Source organism: Pan paniscus, chromosome 22 (genome assembly GCF_029289425.2).
Source record: "Pan paniscus chromosome 22, NHGRI_mPanPan1-v2.0_pri, whole genome shotgun sequence".
Classification (NCBI taxonomy): domain Eukaryota; kingdom Metazoa; phylum Chordata; class Mammalia; order Primates; family Hominidae; genus Pan; species Pan paniscus.
Window position 1 is genome coordinate 41,585,433 of NC_073271.2, and position 24,730 is coordinate 41,610,162.

Below are 24,730 nucleotides of genomic sequence, written 5' to 3' on the forward strand. Positions count from 1 at the left end.
CAGCCAGTCAATAGTCATGGCCCCTCCTGTGTGCCGGGTGGCCATGGATATTGCCCTGGGTAACACACAGCCTGGCCCTGTGGAGCAGACAGTGGGGACAGCCATGTGGACAGGGTGCAGGTGGATGGCAATGGCAGCTGGGTCAGGAGGGGCTGAGGGCTGTGAGGAAAGGTGCAGAATCAATAGGGGCATCCAGACTGGGGTGCAGGCCTGGGGGCTGGGATTTCTAGGGTGGAGGTCACCTCTGAGGGAGACAGAGAAAGGCCCTGGGAGATTAGAAGGTCGAAGGTCGCCGTGTTGAGGTCAGGGGCCCTGAATTGGAGCCGCGGCAAAGGAGAGGGCAGGTCAGGGCACGTGGTGAGTGAGGGCCGCGGCTTCTGAGCACGGCTGGGTCTGTGGGGCCTGAGCAGAGGTGACCCGCGATCCGGCGCCACAGCAGGCAGGACTCCCCACCCTTGCTGCTGCCCACACCCCCAGGGCAGCCCCAGAGTCGGGGGCGCAGCTCCCTGCTTGCCAGCTCAGAGCCCAGCCCCTCTCACCCAGCCCAGAGGAGGACACAGATGGAGGAGGGGCACCCGGAGGGTCCCCCCGCCGACAGGCCCCGCGTCTCCCACCTGCAGGACAACGAAGTGGCCGCCTTGCAGCCCCCCGTGGTGCAGCTGCACGACAGCAACCCCTACCCGCGGCGGGAGCACCCCCACCCCACCGCGCGGCCCTGGCGGGCAGATGACATCCTGGCCAGCCCCCCTCGCCTGCCCGAGCCCCAGCCCTACCCCGGAGCCCCGCACCACAGCTCCTACGTGCACCTGCGGCCGGCGCGACCCACAAGCCCACCCGCCCACACCCACCGCGACTTCCAGCCGGTGGTGAGTGCCCCCCAAAGTGGGCTCGCCTCCATCTAGCCCCTCGGCTCTCGGCAGCGGAAGAGGGCCCAGCCCCTGCAGAGCTGCTGGGGGTCCCAGGCTTCGGCCATGGGTGGGGGTCTGGCGGCTCAGGACCACTCGGGGCGGCTTGGCTGGGCCTGGGACTTGCCCTCTGGTGGCCAAGCAGTGGTCATGAAAGTCCAGCCCCTGTCACACCCTTGAGGAACCGGCGTACCTCCGCCTACAGAGGCAGCTGGGGGCACCCACGTGGCCCAGGGCTGCTCTGACCTGGCAGCGTATGGGGGCTGCTGCCTGGGCCCCTCAGTGTGTCACTTGCGCGCTTCCCGCTCAGCCCCCCTTGGCCGTGCCTGTCCACACAGGTGCGGGGCCGGGGTGGTGCGCCCGGGGCCTGGGTGCAGGGGGCAGCGTGGGACACAGCCCGTGACGCGCCCCTCTCCCTGCAGCTCCACCTGGTTGCGCTCAACAGCCCCCTGTCAGGCAGCATGCGGGGCATCCGCGGGGCCGACTTCCAGTGCTTCCAGCAGGCGCGGGCCGTGGGGCTGGCGGGCACCTTCCGCGCCTTCCTGTCCTCGCGCCTGCAGGACCTGTACAGCATCGTGCGCCGTGCCGACCGCACAGCTGTGCCCATCGTCAACCTCAAGGTGGGTCAGTCCAGTCCTGAGGGCGCGGGCTCCTCGGCCCCCACTTGACCTCTGGGGTGAACTCCCAGCGGGAAGCTCCCCTCTAGGGCCTCTGGAGGCCACCATGGCACAGACACTGGCGCCTAGGCTGGCTCTGGGTGGGTCACACCCCTCCAGGCTCAGGCCAGGCCTCTGCATCCCTGGGCACTGCCACCTCCCTCAGGGCATCCCATGAGGCCCCCCCGTGGCCCCCGACCCCGCTCCCCCGGCAGTGCCCCTCAGAGGGTCCCATGCTGCTGGACCGAGTGTCCACACAGGTGATAGGCCTCACATACAAGCCTGGAATCAGGAACCGTCCTTTGGGCCTCTAGTGCCACCCGGGCTGGTGGCCCCTCTGCCACAGCACCCATGTGGCTTTATTCTGTGGCCCCTTTTCGTGCACTGGGCTGTGGCTTCTGGGTGCCCCGGGGAGCACCCACATTCCCCAGAACCAACAGCAGAGGGGTCAGAGACCCAGGGCTGGGAGCGGGCGGCTGCGGCCTGGCACTCCCCACCCTCACAGCCTGGCGTTAGGGGACAGGGTCCCCTGCCTTAGCCAAGGCCTCTTGGGGTCTGCAGAGGCTGCCTGGCCAGGCCTGGCTCCCCCGCGCTTGTTCCCTGGCGGGACATGCCCAGGGGCTGCAGAACCCCACCCCCCAAAAAACCACACACACACCCACAACACCCCCCCACACACACATACACCCCCAAACACCCCCCACACAACACACCCCCCCACACATCCACACCCACATACCCACACCCGACAATCCACACCCCCACACCCCCCCCCACATCCACACCACACACACATACACACACGGTTTCTCTTCCAGGACGAGCTGCTGTTTCCCAGCTGGGAGGCTCTGTTCTCAGGCTCTGAAGGTCCGCTGAAGCCCGGGGCACGCATCTTCTCCTTTGACGGCAAGGACGTCCTGAGGCACCCCACCTGGTAGGTTCCCAGTGCCGTGTGAGCAGCTCTGAGAGCCCCAGCCAGGGAAGGCGGGCGGGCGGGCTCCTATCCGCAGTTTCCCCCCGAGTTTTTGGACAAATCTTATACATGCTCATTACTTTAAAATTACAAAATCCAAAAGAGCATTGAGAAAAATGAGAACTGCTCTGAGAAGTCATCATCAGCAATGCGTTTGAGAGCCAGGTAGTTGTAAGAAGGCCCCGAAGGTGCCCCCGGCCCTCTGCTCATGGCGGATAGACTCCACGTCTCCCGGATGTCACCAAGCCTGTAGTCAGCCATGGAAGCAGCGCAGCGAGTTTATTCACCGAGAATAAAGTCCTCAAAGGGCAACACGGAGTCCGAGCATGTGTGCCCTTAAAATGTTGACAGAAATTTCCAGGGTATCTAGAAGAACGCTTGGTCCCAAATGTCGCTGTGCCCTCCCCACGTGAGTGCCGCGATTCTTCCAACACTCATGTGTTTAGGGGTGTCTCCCCACGTGAGTACCCCGATTCTTCCAACACTCATGCATTTAGGGGTGTCTCGGGGTGCCACACAGCGTGTCCCCAGCAGCGCCTGGCCATCTGCTGTAACGGAGATGCACCTGCCAAGGGTCTCTGACAGGAGTGCTGTGGGCGGGGCTGGGCCCCAGGGAAGGCCTGAAGCCAGGAGCCCGGGAGGCGGAGCTGGTTCCTAGCGAGGCAGCCACAGGAAGCCTCTGCTCAGCAGGCATGAGGGCCAGGTTCACCCAGCCAGGCCAAGCCCTGGCCCCTCTCCCCTCTGCCGTGGGTGTGTCTGGCAGAAGCAGCATTGGGGGGCCGTCTGGGAGATGCAGCCCCCTCCACAGGCAGCCAGCAGGGAGGCCATGTGGTTCTCCAGGTTGTGGGAGCCTCTGCCGCCCCCTGGTAACCCCAGGGCTGGCCTCCTGCCTCCACCTTTCCTGTCCGGGGAGCGGCCTCTGCCCTAAGCAGAGCAGGTCTGGGTTTGACTGACGGCCCGGCGCGTCTTACAGGCCCCAGAAGAGCGTGTGGCACGGCTCGGACCCCAACGGGCGCAGGCTGACCGAGAGCTACTGTGAGACGTGGCGGACGGAGGCTCCCTCGGCCACGGGCCAGGCCTCCTCGCTGCTGGGGGGCAGGCTCCTGGGGCAGAGCGCCGTGAGCTGCCATCACGCCTACATCGTGCTCTGCATTGAGAACAGCTTCATGACTGCCTCCAAGTAGCCGCCGCCTGGATGCGGATGGCCGGAGAGGACGGGCGGCTCGGAGGAAGCCCCCACCGTGGGCAGGGAGCGGCCGGCCAGCCCCTGGCCCCAGGACCTGGCTGCCATACTTTCCTGTATAGTTCACGTTTCATGTAATCCTCAAGAAATAAAAGGAAGCCAAAGAGTGTATTTTTTTAAAAGTTTAAAACAGAAGCCTGATACTGACATTCACCTGCCCCAACTCTCCCCTGACCTGTGAGCCCAGCTGGTGCGGCCTGGGTCATGCGGCCTGGGTCAGGCAGGGTACGGTATCATGCCCTGTGCAACCTCTTGGCCTGATCAGACCACGGCTCGATTTCTCCAGGATTTCCTGCTTTGGGAAGCCGTGCTCGCCCCGGCAGGTGCTGAGTTCATCTCCCACCTAGCAGCACCGTTCTGTGCACAAAAGCCAGACCTGTTTGTTAGCAGACAGGCCCCGTGAGGCAATGGGAGCTGAGGCCACACTCAGCACAAGGCCATCTGGGCTCCTCCAGGGTGTGTGCTCGCCCTGCGGTAGATGGGAGGGAGGCTCAGGTCCCTGGGGCTAGGGGGAGCCCCTTCTGCTCAGCTCTGGGCCATTCTCCACAGCAACCCCAGGCTGAAGCAGGTTCCCAAGCTCAGAGGCGCAGTGTGACCCCCAGCTCTGGCCTGTCCTCCAACACCAAGCACAGCAGCCTGGGGCTGGCCTCCCAAATGAGCCATGAGATACATCCAAAGCAGACAGCGCCACCCTGGCCGAGTCCAAGCTGGGAGATTCAAGGGACCCATGAGTTGGGGTCTGGCAGCCTCCCATCCAGGGCCCCCATCTCATGCCCCTGGCTGGGACGTGGCTCAGCCAGCACTTGTCCAGCTGAGTGCCAGGATGGAACAAGGCCACATCAAAGAGGCTGAGGCTGGCACAGGACATGCGGTAGCCAGCACACAGGGCAGTGAGGGAGGGCTGTCATCTGTGCACTGCCCATGGACAGGCTGGCTCCAGATGCAGGGCAGTCATTGGCTGTCTCCTAGGAAACCCATATCCTTGCCCTCCTTGGGACTGAAGGGGAACCCCGGGGTGCCCACAGGCCACCCTGCGGGTGAACAAAGCAGCCACGAGGTGCGACAAGGTCCTCTGTCAGTCACAGCCACCCCTGAGATCCGGCAACATCAACCCCAGAGTCATTCGTTCTGTGGAGGGACAAGTGGACTCAGGGCAGCGCCAGGCTGACCACAGCACGGCCAACACGCACCTGCCTCAGGACTGCGACGAAACCGGTGGGGCTGGTTCTGTAATTGTGTGTGATGTGAAGCCAATTCAGACAGGCAAATAAAAGTGACCTTTTACACTGACTCTTGGTTTGCAAGCAGCCTTCACTGTCACAGGAAGGACACAATTCTCCAAAAGGAGTTCTCAGGAGTCTTTTATCCCTGGACTGCCCCACTGGCAGATTCCGAGTGTGCACAGGCACGCACGGTTACATGGGGTATGCATGCATGGCCATACACAGGCATGCAGTTGTACACGGGTGTGCCTGGGCATACAAAGGTGTGCACAGTTATACACGGGTGTGCCTGGGCATACATGGGTGTGCAGTTATACACGGGTGTGCCTGGGCATACACAGGTGTGCACAGTTAGACGCAGGTGTGCATCAGCATACACAGGCGTGCAGTTATACACAGGTGTGCAGGAGCATCCATAGTGTGCACAGATACACAGGCATGCACGGGTGTGTGGACACACACCAACACTCTTAGGTCTCTCCTCACAGCAGGACCTGACTTGCTCCCAGCAACACTACATCCTGACAGCCATCCCTGTCCTGGTGGCTGGGTGAGTGCAGGACTCAGAGGCAGGCAGGTGGTGGGTGCAGTGAGCAGGCTGCGGAGGGAGCAGGCCCTCAGGTGGGGGAGGCGCTGGGAGGAGGATTCCGATGGCGGTGTGGGCCTCCCCAGTGACGCTCTAGCCCATGGCACAGGCCCAGCCCACCTCCACCCATCACATTCTGCTAGATCTACGAGCCCAGGAAATGGCTGGTGCAGACCCCTCCCAGCAGGGTCCCCAGGGTGGCCATGACAGAGCCCCTGGATGCACCTGGGACCACGGCCCTGTCTGACTGGCACCATCCACTGACTCGGGCCATCTTCCACGTGCAGCCTCTGCCTCAACCCAGGGTACCCCAAGATGCCTGCTCCCCTGAGCCACCTCGGGAGACCCCTGGGTCCAGCAGCCCCTCCCCAGCCAGAGATTCTCTTCCCAGCTCTCCGTGCTGAGCTGCTGAGCAGCCAGCCATTCACCTGGGGCCGCTGACATGTGGCAGAGGCCCCACAGGATAGGGCCGTTGACTAGGGTTGTGGGGGTGCTCAGCTCATGGGCACCAAGGCCCCGCGTGGGCTGGAGGCGGGAGAAGGCTGGGACGCCTCTCCTGGCCTCCTCACTGACTGCTGACCCTCAACCCCCAGGCCAGGCCGGCCCTGAATCAGAAGCCCTGCGCACACTCACTTAAGTGTGTTTAATGTATGTGGGGAGAGTATTCACATCACATCAGATGGTCCCGCACCTGTGGGCAAGGCACTAGCGCTCCTCAGACCCTGAGGCCGCTGGGACGTACTTCCCCAGCGCCCACCACCTGCAGCCCCCCCAAGGCTGCCCAGCCCAGGCAAGCCTGGCACATACCAAGGCCAGCATGTCCGCGGTGACCGGGACCAGTCCTCTCCGGGCTGGCACAAGTGTGGGAGCAGCTGAGGACCCGCAGGTCAGGATGGACACACTTCAGAAGGACAGACAGGACCATGGAGGGCTGCCCTTAGGGTGGGAGAGAGGAACCAGCTCCGAGGACCAGAGCCGCTGCTCCCCTCTGATGACAATGTGTCTGCCGCCAACCTGAGATGGCTTTTCCACAGAGACAGAGAAGCCACATGCAGTTCTTCATTCTATGTCAGTTAAAAAAAGCATCTTTCAAAAAAGCAAGAGCACCAAGGATCACCAGCAATGTCACAGCTCAGCTACACCTGAGGGTCCCGGCTCCCACCCTGTCCTAGAGGGCTCACAACTCCTGTGGGGCCAGTGTCCCCTGAGCTGGTATCTAAGGCCACTTCACTAGCCCTGGGGGGCAGAAAGGATTTGTCTCAAGCCCCCCAAGGGGCATGAGCCAGTGAGGCCTGGTGGACGCAGAAGCCCACCACCCACCTCTTCCAGCAACCAAAGCCCGCGGGGCACAGCGCAGGGACAGCATGGCCAGGCAGCTGCCCTGAGTGTCGCCAGCACGCTGTGGCCACCGCCAGAGTGCGGCACAGGGCAGAGGGAATCCTAGGGGGCCTGCTAGCAGGATAAGCGGAGGCCCCCATTGCTAAGGCAGGCGGCCCTCGAGGCAGGGGTCATGGGGATGCACCGAGGGCCACCTGCAAAGTTACCACAGGGGCGCCCGAGAGTCACTGGTTCACATTCTGAACACCGTCGCTTGGAAGACACTGCAAACCCAGCTTGCTGACACCAGGAGGATGGACAGCCAGCTGGGGACAAGTCTCATCTGCAGCCTCAGGGCCTGAGGCTTGGGCGGAGCACAGAGTGCAGGGGGAAGGGGTTGTCACTGGGCTCAGGAATTCGGCTGCCTGCGGGGCCGGGGCCGGGGCCAGGTATGGGTCGCTCTGTCTCTGCTCCAGGGAGGCTGGCCCCACAGCCCCCAGGCTGTCTTCTGGGGAAAGCGGCGGGCTCTGGGCTGGCTGCAGGCCTCCGAGGCCCTTGTCCTGCACGCTCAGTGCCTGTGCTGCCTTCTCCTCCGCGGCACTCCTCAGGCCCTGGGCCGGGGGCTGCCGTGGGTGGTGGCCCCGCTGGCAGTGCCGCAGGCCATCTAGCATGGCCCCCAAGAAGTAGATGACGGACAGGATCAGGAAGTACACGGAGTATAACTGGAACTGGAAAGAGAGGCCGGGTGAGGCGGGTGGGGAGGGCCTGGCTGGGACACTGGCACCCTACACCCCGACGCCTGCTCCCAGGCTCACCCTCCTCCAGCTCAGAGGCTGACCCTGAACACTGCACAGCGGTCAGAGGCCAGCCCCGGGAGCAGGTGCCACAGTGCTCACCACAGCCCCCCTGACCTCCACCGCCTGGCACAGGCCTGAAGGGGGGTTCCCACCATTTCCCAAGAACCCCTCGGAACCTGGCAGGTGGCCTGCTTCTGTGTGGCCTGCGGTGTCTGCTCCCGAGTCCCCTGCTTGGTGGTGCTTGCTGCCCCCCCATGGTGCTGAGACAGCGGAAGGGCGCCCATGAGGGCCAGAACGTCTCGCCTGGCAGAGCAGGGTGAGGAGAGCCACAGCAGGTGACCAGGAGCTGATCCCCAGGGCTTCGCGCCCAGAGCAACCCCCAGCAGCCTGCACATGGAGCCCGTCTCCATCTCGGCAGCGGAAGCTGTGCTACGATGACCAGAAGGAGTGGCACCAGCGGTGGCCACATCTCTCCTGATTCTCGCAGCTGCCAGGGGCAGGAGGGACTGGAGATGTCCCTGGGACACCAGGGAGGGACCTGATCATTCCCGGAGGTGCAGAGGGTTCAGGAGGCTGCAGTGCCCTCAGGACATCCGTGGGCAGAGCTCAGTGAGTCCCGCCCAAGACACCTAAGGCCCCAGCTCCACATCCGCAGGCCAGAATCCCTGCAGCCCATCGGCACCGGCACCCTTCCAGGACAGCTGTTTTTAAAGCAAACTGAGGAAGATGGGGCTGACACGCTTCTCCCTGTTCTTCTCCTACCCAAGACACTGAGATAAACACCTGGGAAGACTCTGAAAGCAGGAGCGAGGAGGACAGACTGACCAGGCCCTCGGGGTCTGGGGAGCTGTGCCACGCAAGGACAGACTGTGCCACGCAGAGCTCCCTGGGGGCTTTTCTTTTCACCTCAGATATTTTGAAACTGAAGAAGGCAGCAGGCTGGAAAAGACAACAGATGCAGAAAAAAGAGCCCATGGAAGCAGCTCTCTCTGGCCTAAGACCCAGGGAAGGGTCAGCCCAACATGAGGAAAGACCTTTCGACAGGAATCGCCCTGCTCCCCCCAGACACCAGACCTCGGCTCCACCCACCATGTCAGCAAGGACCCCCCACCCTCGCCAGCCTGTAACAAGGACCCCCGAGTCCCCTGCGGGGTGGTGTCAGACAACACCAGTGGAGACTAGAGCTTTCACTCCCACTGGTTGGTAAAGACACCCACCCTCACCCCCAAGGAGTCAGCAGAGACCACAGGGAAGCCTAAGATGTTACCCCCAAAGCCTCATGGAGTCAGTGGAGACCAGGTGGGGAGCCTAGTCACCCCCGAAGCCTCACGGAGTCAGCAGAGACCATATGGGGAGCCTGGCCTCTTATCCTCACCCAGTAGTAAGAGCGTGCCTGTCCCCCTCCATGCTGGGGGGTGTCAGAGGAGGTCAAGCGGGAGTCCAGACTTTCACCCACCCAGCAATAATGAGAATGTCCCAACCCCAGGGGCATCAAGGGGGCCACGAGGGGAGCTGGACTCCCATCCTTGCCTGGCAACAAGAAGGAGCCCCCACCCAGCCACCCACCCTCCCTCAGGTGTCACAAAGGCTGAGTGAGAGCCTGGACTTCCACCCCACCTGCCTGTAGCGAGGTGCACACCCCGCTTGACCTGCAGGAGTTGCGTCAGCCACAACAGGATGCTGAAATTACATCATACCCAAAATGCTTGCATCTCACTAAAAAATCCCTTGGCACACTAAACCACAAAGATCTCAAACTGAAAAACAATTAATAGACACCAACACTAAGACAACACAGACAGTAGAATTCGCCAAGAAAGATCTTAAAGCAGCCACCATAAAAATGCTTCAGTGAACAATAACAAACATGCTGGAAACAAATGAAAAAACACAGTCTCAGCAAAGAAATAGGAGAAATAAAAAAAATTTAGAACTGAAATGTACAATAATCAGAATTTAAAAACTTAATGAATCATCTCAACAACAAAATAGAAGAGGCAGAGAAATGATCAATGAACTGGAGGTAGAACAATAGAAATTATCCAACCTGAACAAAAGAAAAAATAGACTGAAAAAAAATGAACAAAGCCTCATTCCTTGTGGGACTACACAACATGATCTAACATTTGTGACATGGGGGTTCTAGAAAAAGAGGAGAAAAGGAGTGGGGTTCAAAAAGCATTTCAGGAAATAATGGTTGAAAACTTCCCAAATTTGGTGAGATGTACACTGCAGATTCATGAAGCTGAGCAAACCCCAAATAGAAAACCCAAAGAAAATCACACCAACACATACCATATTCAAACTTCTATAAGCTAACGATAAAAATAAAGAAAAAATCTTGGAAGTGGCCAGAGAAAAATGACACTTTACAGGCAAGCAATTTGAATAACAGTAATTGCTCATCAAAAATCCTGAAAGCTATGAGGAAGGGGCACCACATTTCTCACAGGCTAAAAAAAAAAGAACACTGTCTACCCAACATCCTATATCCAGTGAAAACATCCTTTGAGAATAAAAGAGCAATCAAGACACTCTCAGATGAAGAAAAACTAAGAGAAGAAATTTGTAACCAGCAGATCTATCTAAAATAATGGCAAAAAACAAACAAAAAACAAGTTCTCTAAAGAGAAAGGAAATTACTAAAGAAGGAAAGAATCTTGAAGTAACAGGAAAGAGGAAATACCACAGTAGGCAACATTATGGGTAAATAAAACAGACTTTCCTTCTTTAGTTTCCTAAAATATGTTTGATGATTAATGCAAAAATTACAATATTTTCTTATGTAGCACTAAAGGTATATAGAGAAAATATTTAAGATAATTGTACTGTAAGCGGGAGATGATAGTGACATAAAGGAAGGCAACGTTTTTATACTTCACTCAAACTTTATGTATTAATGTAATACATAAAGCAACCAAAAAAGCTATACTAATACATTCAAAAACACAATAGATAAACCAAACAAAATTCTAAAGGATGTACAAGTAACCCACTGGAAGCTGCAAAAAATGTAAACAGAAACTAAAAACAGAGAATAAATGAAAAATTAAAAACGAAATGGCAGACTTAGGCCCTAATATACAAATTATCACATTAAATATGAATGATCTAAATACACCAACTGTAAGACAGAGATTGGCAAAGTAGATTTAAAAACATGACTCAACTACGTGCTGTCTACAAGAAACTCACTTCAAATATACCAAGATAGGAAGGTTGAAAGTAAAACGATGGAAAAAGATGTATCATGCGAACATTAATCAAAGGAAAGCAGGGGTGGCTATATTAACGTCAGGTAAAATAAACTTCCGAGCAAAAAAAAAATTAAAAAAAAATTAAAATAAAAAAAAAGACCAGGGACAGCAGAGACAGAGAAGGACATTATATAATCCCACTATTACACAATTGACAAGAGGGTCAGTCCACCAAAACAAATTTCAATCCCTAACGTGTATGCAACAAACAAAAGAGCTGCCAATATGTGAAGCAAACACACGACAGAACTGAAAGGAGAAACAGATCCACAATTATACTTAGGAGACTTCAATACCCCCTCTCAATAATAAAACTAGACAGAAAATCCACAAGAACTGAGAGGAAATCAATACCATCAGCCAACAGGATCTGATCAGCATTTACAGAACACTCCACCCAAAAGCAGAATATACATTCTTTCAAAGTGTCCACAGTATATCAAAACATAATATTCTGGGTCATAAGACAAATCTTAACAAATTTATAAGGACTGAAATAATAATGTGTTTTCCAATCACAACAGAATCAAAAAAGAAATTAATAACAGAAAGATAACAGGAAAATCTCAAAACACTTGGAAATTAAACAACAAACTTTGAAATAATGATGCATCAAAAAACACACTGAAATGAATGAAAATGAAAACACAGCCTATTAAGATTTGTGGGATGCAACTAAAGCAGTACTGAGTGGGGAAATTTATAGCATTAGATGCATAAATTAGAAAAGAGGAAAAGTCTCAAATCAATATCTCACCTCAAGAACCTAGAAAAAAGAAGAGCAAAATAAATCTAAAGCAAGCAGAAAGAAGGAATTAATAAAGTTCCAGCCAGTGCACTAAGTCAAGAAAAAGAAATAAAAGATATACAGATCAGAAAGGAAGAAATATTTGCAGATGACATAATTATCTACATAGAAAATCTCAAGGAATTTAAAAAACAAAGACCAAAAAACGGAAAAGCCTCCTACAACAAATAAGTAATCTCAGCAAAATTGCAGTATACAAGATAAACACACAAATATATCAACTACATTTCTATACACTAGCAACGAACATGTATACACTGTTATGGAATGAATTGTGAACCCATCACCCAATTCATATGTTGAAGCCCTAACCCACAATGTCACTGCATTTGAAGACAGGGCCTTTCAAAAGGTAATTACAGTTAAATGAGGTCACAAGGATGGCATCTTACTCCAACCTGACTGGATGTCCTTATAAGAAGACAGACACTAGCCGGGCGTGGTGGCTCACGCCTGTAACCCCAGCACTTTGGGAGGCTGAGGCAGGCGGATCACCTGAGGTCCAGAGTTCAAGACTAGCCTGGCCAACATGGAGAAACCCCATCCCTACTAAAAACATGAAATTAGCCAGGCATGGTGGCACATGCCTGTAATCCCAGCTACTTGGGAGGCTGAGGCAGGAGAATTGCTTGAACCCAGGAGGAGTAGGTTGCGGTGAGCCGAGATTGCGCCATTGCACTCCAGCCTGGGCAACAAGAGCGAAACTCCATCTCAAAAACAAACAAACAAACAAACGAAAAAAAGATACCAGGGAGGACCATACACAGAAAAAAAAGACCATATGAAGACAAAGGGAGAAGATGCCAACTGCAAGCCAAGAAGAGAGGCATCAGGAGAAACCAACCTGCCAACACCTTAATCTCAGACTTCAAGCCTCCGGAACTGTGAGAGAATATATTTCTGTTGTTTGTCACCCAGTTTGTGATATTTTGCTATGGCAGCCCAAACAGACTAATGCAGATAACAAATTTCAAAATATGGTTTGATTTACTTAAGAAAAAGCATAGACTAAAAACATGTATAGTACTCATATGCTGAAAACTACAAAATGCTGAAAGAAATCAAAGATCTAAATAAATGGAAAGACATACCATGTTCAGGGATTGGAAAACAACACAGTAAACATGTCAATTCTCCCAAAATTGATACACTGGCTTAATTGCAATTCCTAACAAAATCTGAGCAAGAATTCTTGTAGATATAGACAAAATTACTCTAAAATGTATATGGAAAGGCAAAGAAACTATAATAGTCAAAACAATTTTGAATAAAAAGAAGTTGGAGGAATCAGTCTATCCAATTTCAAAACTAGCTATAAAGCTTCATAACCAAGACAGTGTGATATTGGTACAAGAGTAAACACATAGTTCAATGGAACAGGATAAAAAACCCAGAAACAGACTCACATAAATATGCCCAACTTTTGACAAAGGTGCAAAAGTAATTCAATGGGGAGAGCTAAGTCTTTTCAACAAATGATGCTGGAATAAATGGATACACACAGGCCAAAAAAAAGTGACCTCAACCTAAACTTCACATCTTATACAAAAATTAACTCAAAGCTGGTCAGAGACTTAAATGTAAAAACACGAAACTTTAAAAAAGAAATTTGAGGAAAATCTTCTGAATTTAGGGCTAGGCAAAGAGTTTCCATAAAAGGAAAAACTGTTAAATCAGACCTCATGGGAGTTAAAAAACACTTGTTCTGTAAAAGACCACGTTAAGTAGATGAAACAACCAGCTACAGAGTTGAAAAAAAAAACTGCAAACTGTATATATCCAACAAAGGACTAATATCTGGAATACACAAACCATGCTTAAAACTCAAGAGTATAAAAATGAACAATCCAATGAGAAAATGGGCAGAAGATGTGAAGATTTTGCAAATGGAAAATAAGGACATAAAAAGATGTTCAACATCATTATCCACCAGGGAAATGCAAATTAAAACAACATTATCCCCCAGGGAAATGCAAATTAAAACCACAATGAAATATCACTACGCCTATCACAACGGCCAAAATAAAAACTAGTGGCAACACGGCATACCGAAGACGCTGTGACTGGATCTCTCAAAGTCTGCTGGTGGTGATATAAAACGGTACGACTGCTATGGAAAGTGGGCTGCTTCCCTGCTTCTTTCCTGGAAAGAAACAGGCAACTACCTGGTGACCCAGCACTTGCACTTCTGGGCGTGTGTCCCAGGGAAAGGAAAACCTATATTCACACAAAAACCTATAAAAGAATGTCCGTAGCAGCTTTATTGGTAATACCTCACACTGGAAACAAGTCTTTCAACAGTGAATAAATAAAGTGTGCTGTACCTACACCCTGGAACACCACTCAGCAGCAAGAAGGAATCAGCCACAGCCACAGTAACAACATGGATGAATGTTCAGAGAACAATGTTGAGTGAAAAGAGCCAATCCCTAAACGATACACAATGCATAGCTGTGTTTATACAACACTCCTGAAATGACAAACTCATACAAGCGGAGAAGAGGGTAGTGGTTGCCAGGGGTTAAAGAGGAGGTGAGGCTGGGAGTAGGGTGGGCCTTGGCTATAAAGAGCAGCATGAGGGATCCCTGTGGGGATAGAATGTTCTGGATCCTGACTGTCACCATGCTGGTTGTGATGTGCTACAGAACTGTAAGACGTGACCACTGCGAAAACTGGGTACGGGGTACATGGATCTCCCTGTATTATTTATTAAACAGCATGTGAATATAAGATTACCCAAATATAAAGCTTAATTTAAAAAGCAGACAAACCCAGGCAAGCTCTAGCCCTGTCTGTCCCCCCGTGCTCCATCACGGCTCCCTCCCGTCTCCAGACTCTACCCCCGACCAAGCCTGAACTCCTGGCCCAGCTGTTCTCCCCATGCTGGAGGAAAGAGAGTGGACACTCGGCACCCAGTAACAGGCACGGGGGCAAGATGAGCCCGCACCACCTCCTCTAGACCCAACAGGATGTCCAGCCATGAGCAAAATGCCCCACTAGTTACTTTTTAACCTAGAAATCAAACCAGCCAGAGAAAAGTCCATGTGTTTTTTTTCTATGTGACAAGAGGCAGCCAGGAACCACAGGCCAGAACCTGCCTCCACCTCCCCAGAGCTGTCTCCCCACAGCCTCCACGGCCACACCAGAACCAGGACCAGCTAAGGAAGGGAAAGGGCTTCCTCGTGACCAGCTCTCTGGGGAAGAACTGCTCCACCCCCTGCACCAAGCCCCCATGGGCCCTTAGAAGCCCACCGTGAAGGGTCCCCTCCACAGGGCAGCTGCAGGGGAGCACACGCACAGGGTCCCTAAAGAGCCCTCAGGCATCTGCCCCTCCAGCTGCCAGGGGCTGAACAAGAGGCAGTCACAGAGGGATGGAGGTGGGGCGGGAACGGTAGTCAGGGGCAGTCAGCACCCAGAGGCAGGTCAGAAGCCAGTTCCAGCCTGGCTGGGGCCACACAGGGCCCTGGGGGTCTCCCTGGGACGGGCGCTCCCTGCCCATACATGCTGGCAGCCACTGCTGTCTGGGGACAGAGGTAACTCGGGGCTCCAAGAATGGGGAGGACCTCCTTCCGGGTGCTGGAGCCCCTCCAAAGCCAGCTGGACTGCTGCCAGCACCCCGCCCTGGGGCCATGCATTCAATAGAAGCCTTCTGGGCCCCCTTTCTGCAGACCTGAGACCAGCCCGGCCACCAGGAGGCTGTGTCCACCCAGGCCGGGCCTGGACACATTCACCCCCGGGCCTCGGAGACTCACCTGCCCTTAGCGTTCACCCCTGGGCTTCGGAGGCTCACCCGCCTTGAGTGTTCACCCCTGGGCCTTGGAGGCTCATCACCCTGAGCGTTCACCCCTGGGCCTCGGAGACTCACCTGCCCTGAACGTTCACCCCTGGGCTTCGGAGGCTCACCCGCCCTGAGCGTTCACCCCCGGGCCTCGGAGACTCACCTGCCCTGAGCGTTCACCCCTGGGCCTTGGAGGGTCATCACCCTGAGTGTTCACGCCTGGGCCTCGGAGACTCACCCGCCCTGAGTGTTCACACCTGGGCCTCAGAGGCTCACCCACCCTGAGCGTTCACCCCTGGGCCTTGGAGGCTCATCACCCTGAGTGTTCACACCTGGGCCTCGGAGGCTCACCCGCCCTGAGTGTTCACACCTGGGTCGGGGGTGTTGTACCCAGAGGGCTCTGTGGCACAGGGCCACGTGGCCTGCCAGCGTGGACAGGCCCTAATGACACTCTTGGGCTGAAGAATGCATTTCGATGAGCGAGCAACAGCCATCCTCACCTAACAGGCATTTGCAAGCCAAAGGGGATGCCTGCTACTGCCCGGGCCTTACCCTGAGCTCTGGAGTCACTGAGGCTGAACAGACTCCGCACCCTCAGAGGATCAGGGCTAACCCTGACAGTCCTCCTGCCCAGTGAGACCTGGGCCCCAGGTGGACAAAGCCCTTGTCCCACCCGCCAAGGGCATCTGTCTAGCTGCAGGTTGGGGCAGTCCTGAGGAGCCTGGAAGGACCTCTCACACCACGCCCACCATGGCTGATTCCAGCTCACTCGGAGACCCGGCCTTGGCTGGGACCCTCAGGAGTTAAATGTGTGTCTTCCAGCTCTTCTCAGAAGCAGCAAAGGCCCGCGAGAGGTGGGAAAGGGGAGGGTACCCGCAGAGGCCTGCGCGCCGACACTGCTGAGTGGCTCTGCTCAGCTCTCCTTCCTGAAGAGGACAAAGCTCACGTGGCCTCCAGCCAGGGCTCAAGGACACCAAGTTCCGGCAGCCACAGGCAGAGAGCGGAGACAAGGACAGCTCTGCCGTGGCGAGCAGAGGCTCAGCTGCTCCCACTGAGGCCCAGGGCCTGACGGAGGCTCCCGCCCACAACAACTGAGCCCCGCTAGGGTCTCTCTCACTTCCTGCTCTCGCTGGCCTGGTGTGTCCCACTGGAAGCCCCAGGCCCGCACCCTGTGCCCCCAGCCCACAGTGGGCTCCACATCAGGCGGGCACCAGGAGGCCTCGACAACGTCCCCACAAGTAGCTTCCGTCCCCGAGGACGCAGGCCTGAAATGGGCTCACCTGCTTGCGGACCGGGAGGCCCAGGCCCCGCACGTCCGAGACAATGAAAGTGATGATGGTCTTGACGATGGTGGCAAAGAATGTGTTGACCCCGAAGACCAGGGCACAGAGCTCTTTAGACAGAGAAGATGCAATCTGAAAGCTGAACGGGAAGAGCGGGCAGATCAGGCGCTGCTGGGAGAACGAGAAGCCGCCACAGGGAAAAGCCTGCAGCCCAGCTCCCACCAGCCCATGACCCGCCCGGCAGCCACGGGGTCCCGGGGCACGTACAAGCCCCCCACCAGGCCCCCATCTCTCCCACACATGCCCGCCCCTGCCAGGCAGGAGCCAGCACCCAGGCCACCCTCGAGGGGCCATTCTGGGAGCTGCCGTGTCCCCCTGGCTCAGTACAGAGTGAGGGTCCCTTATCCAAAATGCCTGGGACCAAAAGTTTTGGATTTTGGAATATTCACATGTCCATAATGAGATATCTTGAGGATGGAACCCAAGTCTAAACACGAAATTCATTTATGCTCATATGCACTGTATACACACAGCCAGAAGGTGATTTTATATAATACCTGACAGACATTTGCAAGCCAAAGGGGTTGCCTGCTACTGCCCAGGGCCTCACCCTGAGTTCTGGAGTAATTTTGTGCATGCAGAAACTTTTGACCATGTTTTGAGACTCGTCAAACAAGGTCAGGTACAGGATTTTCCACTGGGTTATCTTTCCAGTGCTCAAAAACTGTCAGATTTTGGAGTATTTCAAATTCTGGATTTTTTGTTGTTATTTTTTTTTTAGATGGAGTCTCGCTCTGTTGCTCAGGCGTGCAATGGCACAGTCTCAGCTCACTGCAACCTCTGCCTCCTGGGTTCAAGCGATTCTCCTGTCTCAGCCTTTCGAGTAGCTGGGATTACAGGCACGCGCCATCACGCCCAGCTAATTTTTGTATTTTTAGTAGAGACAGAGTTTCACCATGTTGGCCAGGCTGGTCTCGAGCTCCTGGCCTCAGGTGATCCACCCACCTCAGCCTCCCAAAGTGCTGGGATCACAGGTGTGAGCCACTGCGCCCAGCTGAATTCTGGCTGTTTTGATTAGGGATGCTGAACCTATACAATGGGTGTCACAAAACACAAACTCGAGAAGATGCCTGGAAGGGCTCCCATGAGCTCTGGGACAGACCAGGTCACGGGCGTCTCAAAACACTCAGAAAATCATCATCAAGAGAACCTCTGGGCACAGACAGAAAAGTCTGGAATGAAAGTCTTTCATGGTTAAATGTTTGATAAATTAGAAGAGCAGTGAAACCACAGAGTCGGTGAATGAGCAGCAGCCAGGCAGGGCAGGCCCTGGAGGTGAGGGGCAGCTGGGTAGGTGGGGCCCTGGAGTTGAGTGGCAGCTGGGCAGAGCGGGCCCTGGAGGTGAGTAGCAGCTGGGTATGCCCGGGCGGGCCCTGGAGGTGAGTGGCAGTTGCGGGGGAGGGAGGCCTGGAGGCGGGGCAGGCCCTGGAGATGAGTGGCAGCCAGGAAGGGCGGGCCCTGGAAGTCAGTGGCAGCCGGATAGGGTGGGCCCTGGAGGTGAGTGGCAGCTGCTGGGGATGGGGGGCCTGGAGGCAGAGCAGGCCCTGGAGATGAGTGGCAGCCAGATCGAGCGGGCCCTGGAGGTGAGTGGCAGCCAGGCAGGGCGGGCCCTGGAGGTGAGTGGCAGCCAGGCAGGGCGGGCCCTGGAGGTGAGTGGCAGCCAGGCAGGGCGGGCCCTGGAGGTGAGTGGCAGCCAGGCAGGGCAGGCCCCGGAGGTGAGTGGCAGAAGGTTAGGGCGGGCCCTGGAGGTGAGTGGCAGCCAGGCAGGGTGGGCCCTGGAGGTGAGTGGCAGCCAGGCAGGGCGGGCCCTGGAGGTGAGTGGCAGCCGGGCAGGGTGGGCCCTAGAGGTGAGTGGCAGCCAGTTACGGCAGGCCCTGGAGGTGAGCGGTGGCATGAACATGTCCAGGAATGAAGGCAACACATTCCTGACACGGAGAGGTGACACGCCAGGCTTCTGGTGCTCTGCAAAGAAACTAGTCTTCGGATGCAGTTCCAATTAAAATCTGCAAAGTGCTTAAAAAAAAAAAAAAGAACCGGACAAAAAATGTCCTAAAGTTCACCTGAAGAAAAAATAAAAATGCCCAGGAACCCTTTAGAGAAGGGCAGAGGTGTCTGTGCTGCTGGGCACTGGAGACGGGGGGACAGTGGGGACAGTGGAGGCTGGGGGGCAGGCAGGCGGGCGGGCGGCAGGGAGGATGAGAAGCACACAGAGGTCCTGGTGAGCAGGTCAGTGGGATGAAGGGCAGACGAACAACAGGGAGAACCCAGCACAAACACGAGCTTCTGGATGCCGGCGCTGGGCAGGGCAGAACCCATGCCAGCCCCCAGGGTGCTTCCAAGGACACTCAGAAAACACTGTGAGTTGAATTAAAGGCAGATGAGTGTGGGGCGTGATGGGGGCACAGGTGATTGAAAATACATGATACAGATGAATGCTCCCCAGATCAGCAGGGAGGAAAGCGAGTCCCAACAGTCAGGAGACACACAGGGGCCACTCAGTCCACAGCAGGCCGGCCGGCCTCACTCTGGTTAAGGAAAGGCTGGGAGCCCAGCCGGCCCGTCAGGGGCTCAGGGAGGGTGGGGAGGCCACTCCATCATCCCGACGGGGAGGAAGCCCGCATGCCGGCCTGCAGGGTACCTGCAATATTGATGGAAACCTGCTTTCAAAAGCACATACTCTCCAACCTGGCCATTCCCCTTCCAGGAATCCACCTGAGGGTCATTATTAGAATTTGGAAACAAAAATGTAGGTAGAAGGGCATTCATCTCAGTGTTTTCCTCGTATAAGAAAAATGGAAATGGTGACTTTACCCATAGAGTGGGGATGGGTTGTAAGGCCCACCACTCATGACCGGGAGTGACCACCTGCATCTGTGAGTGACCACCTGCATCTGTGTCTGATATCAACCCAACACAGACAAGCAGAAAATGCTGGGATTCCCCGTAGCAAACAGCAGTTTTCTGCTTTGCATGCTGCTGCACCGTGTTGGATTTTTTTGCGATGGGCATCAATGACTTTATAACTAAAACCTCTCAGGCGTTGTCCCCCTGGATGCAGCAATGGGACAGCACATCGGCAGAGGCCCGGCCCTTTCCACAGTGTGGCAGGTCAGGGAGGAGGGCCCGAGCAAGATCACACTGGGCCTTCATGAGCCAGGGACGGCAAGAGCCCAGTGTGGGCCTCAGGGAGCCTGGAGAAGGCGGCCACACAGGAGCAGAAGGGGCCCCGAGTATGGCAGGGGCGGGAGAGAAGGGTGGGCCGGGCTGCCCATGCCAGGAGACTGCTGCCTGCACGTGGGGAGGATGGGGAAGTACAGGGCCGAGCACATCCAGGCAGGATGCTGCAGGGGTGAGGCCACCGACGCAGAGGGCACAATGCAAGGGTCAGGAGGGTGCTCTGAGCTCAAACAGGCTCGTGACCAGCATAAGGCCCAGGGGGATGACCCACGGAGGGAGGGAGACAGGGCTCGGAGGCCACCCTGGAGGGGACGCCCAGGAAGGGGAACTGAGCTGGGGCCAAAGTCCTCCCAGCGGGCAGGAAAGAGGGGGCAGGTCCAGGGAGCAGGACCCTGTGAGCGCACAGGGTCAGTGTCTGAGTGTGTCTGTGTGTGTGGTCTGAGTATGTGGTGGGAGTGTGTCAATGTGTGGGCGTCTCCATGTGTGAGCGTGTGTGTGTCCATGTGTGAGCATGTGGTGTGTCCATGTGTGACCGTGTGGTGTGTCCATGTGTGAGCGTGTGGTGTGTCCATGTGTGAACGTGTGGTGTGTGTCCATGTGTGAGCATGTGTTGTGTCCATGTGGTGTGTGTCCATCTGTGAGCGTGTAGCGTGTCCATGTGTGCTCTGTGTCCATGTGTAAGCATGTGGTGTGTTCATGTGAGTGCGGTGTATCCATCTGTGTGTGGTGTGTGTCTATGTGTGGTGTGTGTCCATGTGTAAGCATATGGTGCATTCATGTGAGTGTGGTGGGTGTCCGTGAACATGTGGTGTGTCCCTGTGTGTGGTGTGTGTCCGTGTGTACTGTGTGTCCATGGGTAAGCATGTAGTGTGTTCATGTGAGTGTGGTGGGTGTTGATCTGTGAGCGTGTGGTGTGTCCATGTGTGGTGTGTGTCCATGTGTAAGTGTGTGATGCATTCATGTGAGTGTAGTGGGTGTCCATCTGTGAGCATGTGGTGTGTGTTCGTGTGTGCGGTGTGTCTGTGTGGTGTGTCCATCTATGAGCATCTGGTGTGTTCATGTGAGTGTGCGTTGTGTGTCCGTGTGTGTGTGGTGTGTCCATGTGCAGTGTGTCCATGTGTGATATATCCATGTGTGAGCATGGTGTGTGTCCGTGTGTGTGGTGTGTTCATGTGTGATATATCCATGTGTGAGTGTGGTGTTTGTCCATGTGTGCACGTGTGGTATGTGTTCATGAGTGTGTGGTGAGTGTCCATCTGTGCACATGTGCTGTGTGTTCACGAGTGTGTGGTGTGTGTCCATGTGTGAGCGTGTGGTGTGTGTGTGGTGTGAGTGCCTGGTGTGAGTGTAAGCTGAGGATGAACTCACACAGGTGCAAGCTCCCGCTCCTGCCTGGATGGGGTCTCAGCAGCCCGGGGCCTGGAGGGTGGGGTTGGGAGCAGGGCAAGGCTGTGAGCCCAGCAGGCTTCAGAGAGGAGCGCGGAGGGCGTGGGGGAGCAGCAGGACGGCACAGGAAGGGACGCCTGAGGTCCCAGGGAGAGGCAAGTGGGGACCCTGGTCAGCTCCAGGTGGCTGGCGGGGCCAGCAGTGGCACAGCCGCTGGGGCGCAGCAGGAAGGTGGGAGCACCCAGCGAAGTGCGGGGCTTGATCCTGGCGCCTGCCCGCCTCCGGCTTCCCACCCTTCTGGAACTCACGTGGCGATGGGCACGAGGAACTGGTAGGAGCCGCGGAACAGCACGAAGGCCGCGTAGCACAGCCAGATGCTACTCGGGTGGCGCGTGTGCGCCAGAAGGAAGACCAGCCCCGCCTGCGTGGCCGTGACGCCCGCGATGAGCAGCTTGGACCAGCGCGCCCAGCGGATCTTCACGAAGCCCGCGGCGAAGGACGTGATGGCGCCTGAGAGGGGAGGGATGGGGCGTTGCAGCAGCCCTGGGGGGCCACGGGGCAGGGGGCGGGGAGGGGGAGCCTCCGGGGAAGGATCCAAGGGGCAGGGGGAGGTGGCGGGGAGCCTCCGGGGGAAGGAGCCTCGGGGACCAGGGCATGCGTACCCAGCAGCGTGGAGGCAGCATCTGCCGCGCCGTTGTAGACCCGCGCACTGTTGGTGGTGGGGTCCACCTCGTTCCACAGGATGTGCACGTAGTAGACCACCAGGTAGTAGCCGGCCGAGTTGAAGACCCACCAGAGGGACCACAGGCGCAGCTGCGGCCGCCGCAGGCTGTCCCCCAGCTCCCGCAGCATCCGCGCCAGCACTGAGTCCCCACAGGCCACCCGCAGGGCGTGTCCCAGCTTCCCGCCCGGGCCGGGATTCATGCGCTCCAGCTCCGAAGCCGAGGTTTCACACCGCCCCCGGTCGTCGCGGTTGAAGAAGAGGCTGCGCTTGGGGCGCTTCAGGAAGAGGGCGAGGACCACGCTGAAGGTGAGGAAGGCCAGCGAGATGTAGTTGAGCGTGGAGAAGGAGACTCGGCCCACGGTGACCAGCAGCTGGCCCAGCACGGAGCTGGTGAACACGCCCAGCAGCACCGCAGCACGCGAGTAGCCGGCCACACGCTGGTAGCGCGCGGGCCGCACGAGAGAGAAGATGTAGGAGGAATAGGCGATGCGCGCGGCCATAGTGACGCTGTAGAAGAGCTCCATGAGCTGCATGTGCGCCACCGAGTGGCCCAGCAGCAGCAGCAGCCACACCGACACGAAGCTGAGCCCCTGCAGCAGCAGCACCGGCGTGTAGCGCAGGTAGTCGGTGAGCAGGAACACGGGCACCAGCACGGCCAGGTAGGAGTACGACAGCACCGGCGTGATCTCGTTCGTGACCTGCGGACAGGCGGGCGTGCGCCCCACCAGGCGTTAGCAATGCTGCCGTTGCGGCGGACACAGCCCGCCCGAGGTCATGGCTGCTGACGGCTTCCTGCCCCAACACTGCCTGGTGGGACCCCTCTCCCCAACATGCCCCTGTCCCATGTCCCACTGCATCGTCCTCTCTGAACAGGGACCTCTGGCTCCCGACCGTCCCAGCAGCCTGGGAGTGTTTGCCTGCGGAAAGCTGGCAGTGGCCACAGAAGGAATCGTTATTAACAAGCCTGTTCATCTAAGCTTCTCTATTTTTATCTTTTTCTTGAGACAGAGTCTTGCTCTGTCGCCCAGGCTGGAGTGCAGTGGCACGATCTTAGCTCATTGCAACCTCCACCTCCCAGGTTCAAGCAATTCTCCTGCCTCAGCCTCCCGAGTAGCTGAGATTACAGGTGCGTACCACCATGTCTGGCTAATTTTTGTATTTTTAGTAGAGATGGGGTTTCACCATGTTGGGCAGGCTGGTCTCGAACTCCTGACCTCAGGTGATCTGCCCACCTTAGCCTCCCAAAGTGCTGGGATTACAGGCACCAGCCACCACACCCAGCCAGCTTCTCTATTTTTAATAGAATCAAAACATGGTTTTATTTCATTTTAAACAATATGGAAAACACAGCTGTAACCCATACACATTCACACCAGCACAAGCTCCTTCCATCCTTCCTGGAGAGAGACAAAAACAGAAGACAAAGAAAGGAAGGGCAGGATCAGGAACAGCAGGTTCGTGGGAGGGACTGTTCGTGGGGGAACCCGGCAGGGGAAGAAAGACAGGAAGGGGAAGAAGGGGAAAGAGAGGGAGTGGGGTAGGGCAGAGGGCCTGGGCTGCGCACTCCCATCTCACACTTGTCCCCAGAGCAAGGTCTTTAAGGCCAGACTCCAACCCAGGAGCAGGGAGGGGGGCAAACGCCCCTGTAGCCACCCTGTACCCACCCAGGAGGGGGAGCACAGGCTGTCAGCCTGCCCACCCCCTCCTCCTCCATCACATGTTATGTGGGAACCCAGCTCCACAGCCTTGGCCACTGAGCTGCTGGTGGACACTCCAGGCCTGGCTTCCATGCCTGTGGCCTCAACACACATCCACCTTCCATGGGAACGTGGAGCTGGGCATGGGGCTGGGGGTGCTACCTCCTACAGGACAAGGTCAGAGGGCACTGCCCCAGACTACTCCAGGCAGGCACCAAACGTCCTCAGCTGTCTTGGCAGGGGCCAGGGCTGCTGTGGGCACACTTGGGCACACCTGGGCACAGTCCAGAGGAAGAGGCCCCACCCCTGTGAGGCCAAGCCGCTTGCCTTGCCCCTCCCTGGGGACTGATGTGGGAGCCACCCTATGCTTGGAGCCTCCCCTGGGGCCCAGGTGCATTTTCAGCAGGTGGCCCCGCCCACGGGCCCCACCAGACCCCACCTCAGATCCACCGGAGGTTGGTACCAGATGAGCCAGCAGGGCCCTGCTGGACTCTGGGCCTCCAGCAGGCCCCACCCGACTCAGGCCTGACCACCAGTAACCCCACAGCCCTACTCGTGCTGCCCCAGGTGACCTCAGCCCCTGCCAGCCACACTTGGCAGGACCAAACCCTGGGTCAGCACATGGGGTGCTGCGCCGAGCCACGCCGCCTCCCCGGGGGCTCTCAGCCTCGTGTCTGGCACACCCAAGATGTGTGGCCCGATGTGCTCAGAGCCCGGCCACCGGCTACTGTGAACAGCTAGGCAATAGGACCCTGCAGCCAGGCCGGCATGCTGAGAAGCTTCCCAGGGGCTCAGGGGAAGGCTGCCCAGAGACCCCACCTCAGGGCACCCTGAGGTCGCACCCCGGAGCCTGCACCCTC

General features: G+C 56.4%; 2 protein-coding genes across 21 annotated transcripts in view; one reads left to right on the forward strand and one right to left on the reverse strand.

Moving 5' to 3' along the window:
• The window catches only part of COL18A1 (collagen type XVIII alpha 1 chain), a 115,540-nt gene extending 110,473 nt beyond the window's left edge, over positions 1–5,067 (forward strand). For all 10 annotated transcript variants that reach the window (XM_034947947.3, XM_063601265.1, XM_034947951.3 and 7 more), the window contains 4 exons: positions 621–866; positions 1,328–1,525; positions 2,380–2,495; positions 3,508–5,067. In XM_034947947.3, coding sequence (XP_034803838.3) covers positions 621–866; positions 1,328–1,525; positions 2,380–2,495; positions 3,508–3,718 — 771 coding nt within the window. In that variant the 3' untranslated portion in view covers positions 3,719–5,067. The remainder of the gene's footprint in view (positions 1–620; positions 867–1,327; positions 1,526–2,379; positions 2,496–3,507) is intronic.
• A 1,147-nt stretch (positions 5,068–6,214) lies between these two features.
• Positions 6,215–24,730, reverse strand: part of SLC19A1 (solute carrier family 19 member 1) — a 47,035-nt gene continuing 28,519 nt past the window's right edge. For all 11 annotated transcript variants that reach the window (XM_014343171.4, XM_024926983.4, XM_034947952.3 and 8 more), the window contains 4 exons: positions 22,112–22,871; positions 21,758–21,959; positions 16,824–16,965; positions 6,215–7,631 (listed from right to left, as the gene is read on the reverse strand). In XM_014343171.4, the coding sequence (XP_014198657.2) occupies positions 7,149–7,631; positions 16,824–16,965; positions 21,758–21,959; positions 22,112–22,871 (1,587 nt within the window). In that variant the 3' untranslated portion in view covers positions 6,215–7,148. The remainder of the gene's footprint in view (positions 7,632–16,823; positions 16,966–21,757; positions 21,960–22,111; positions 22,872–24,730) is intronic.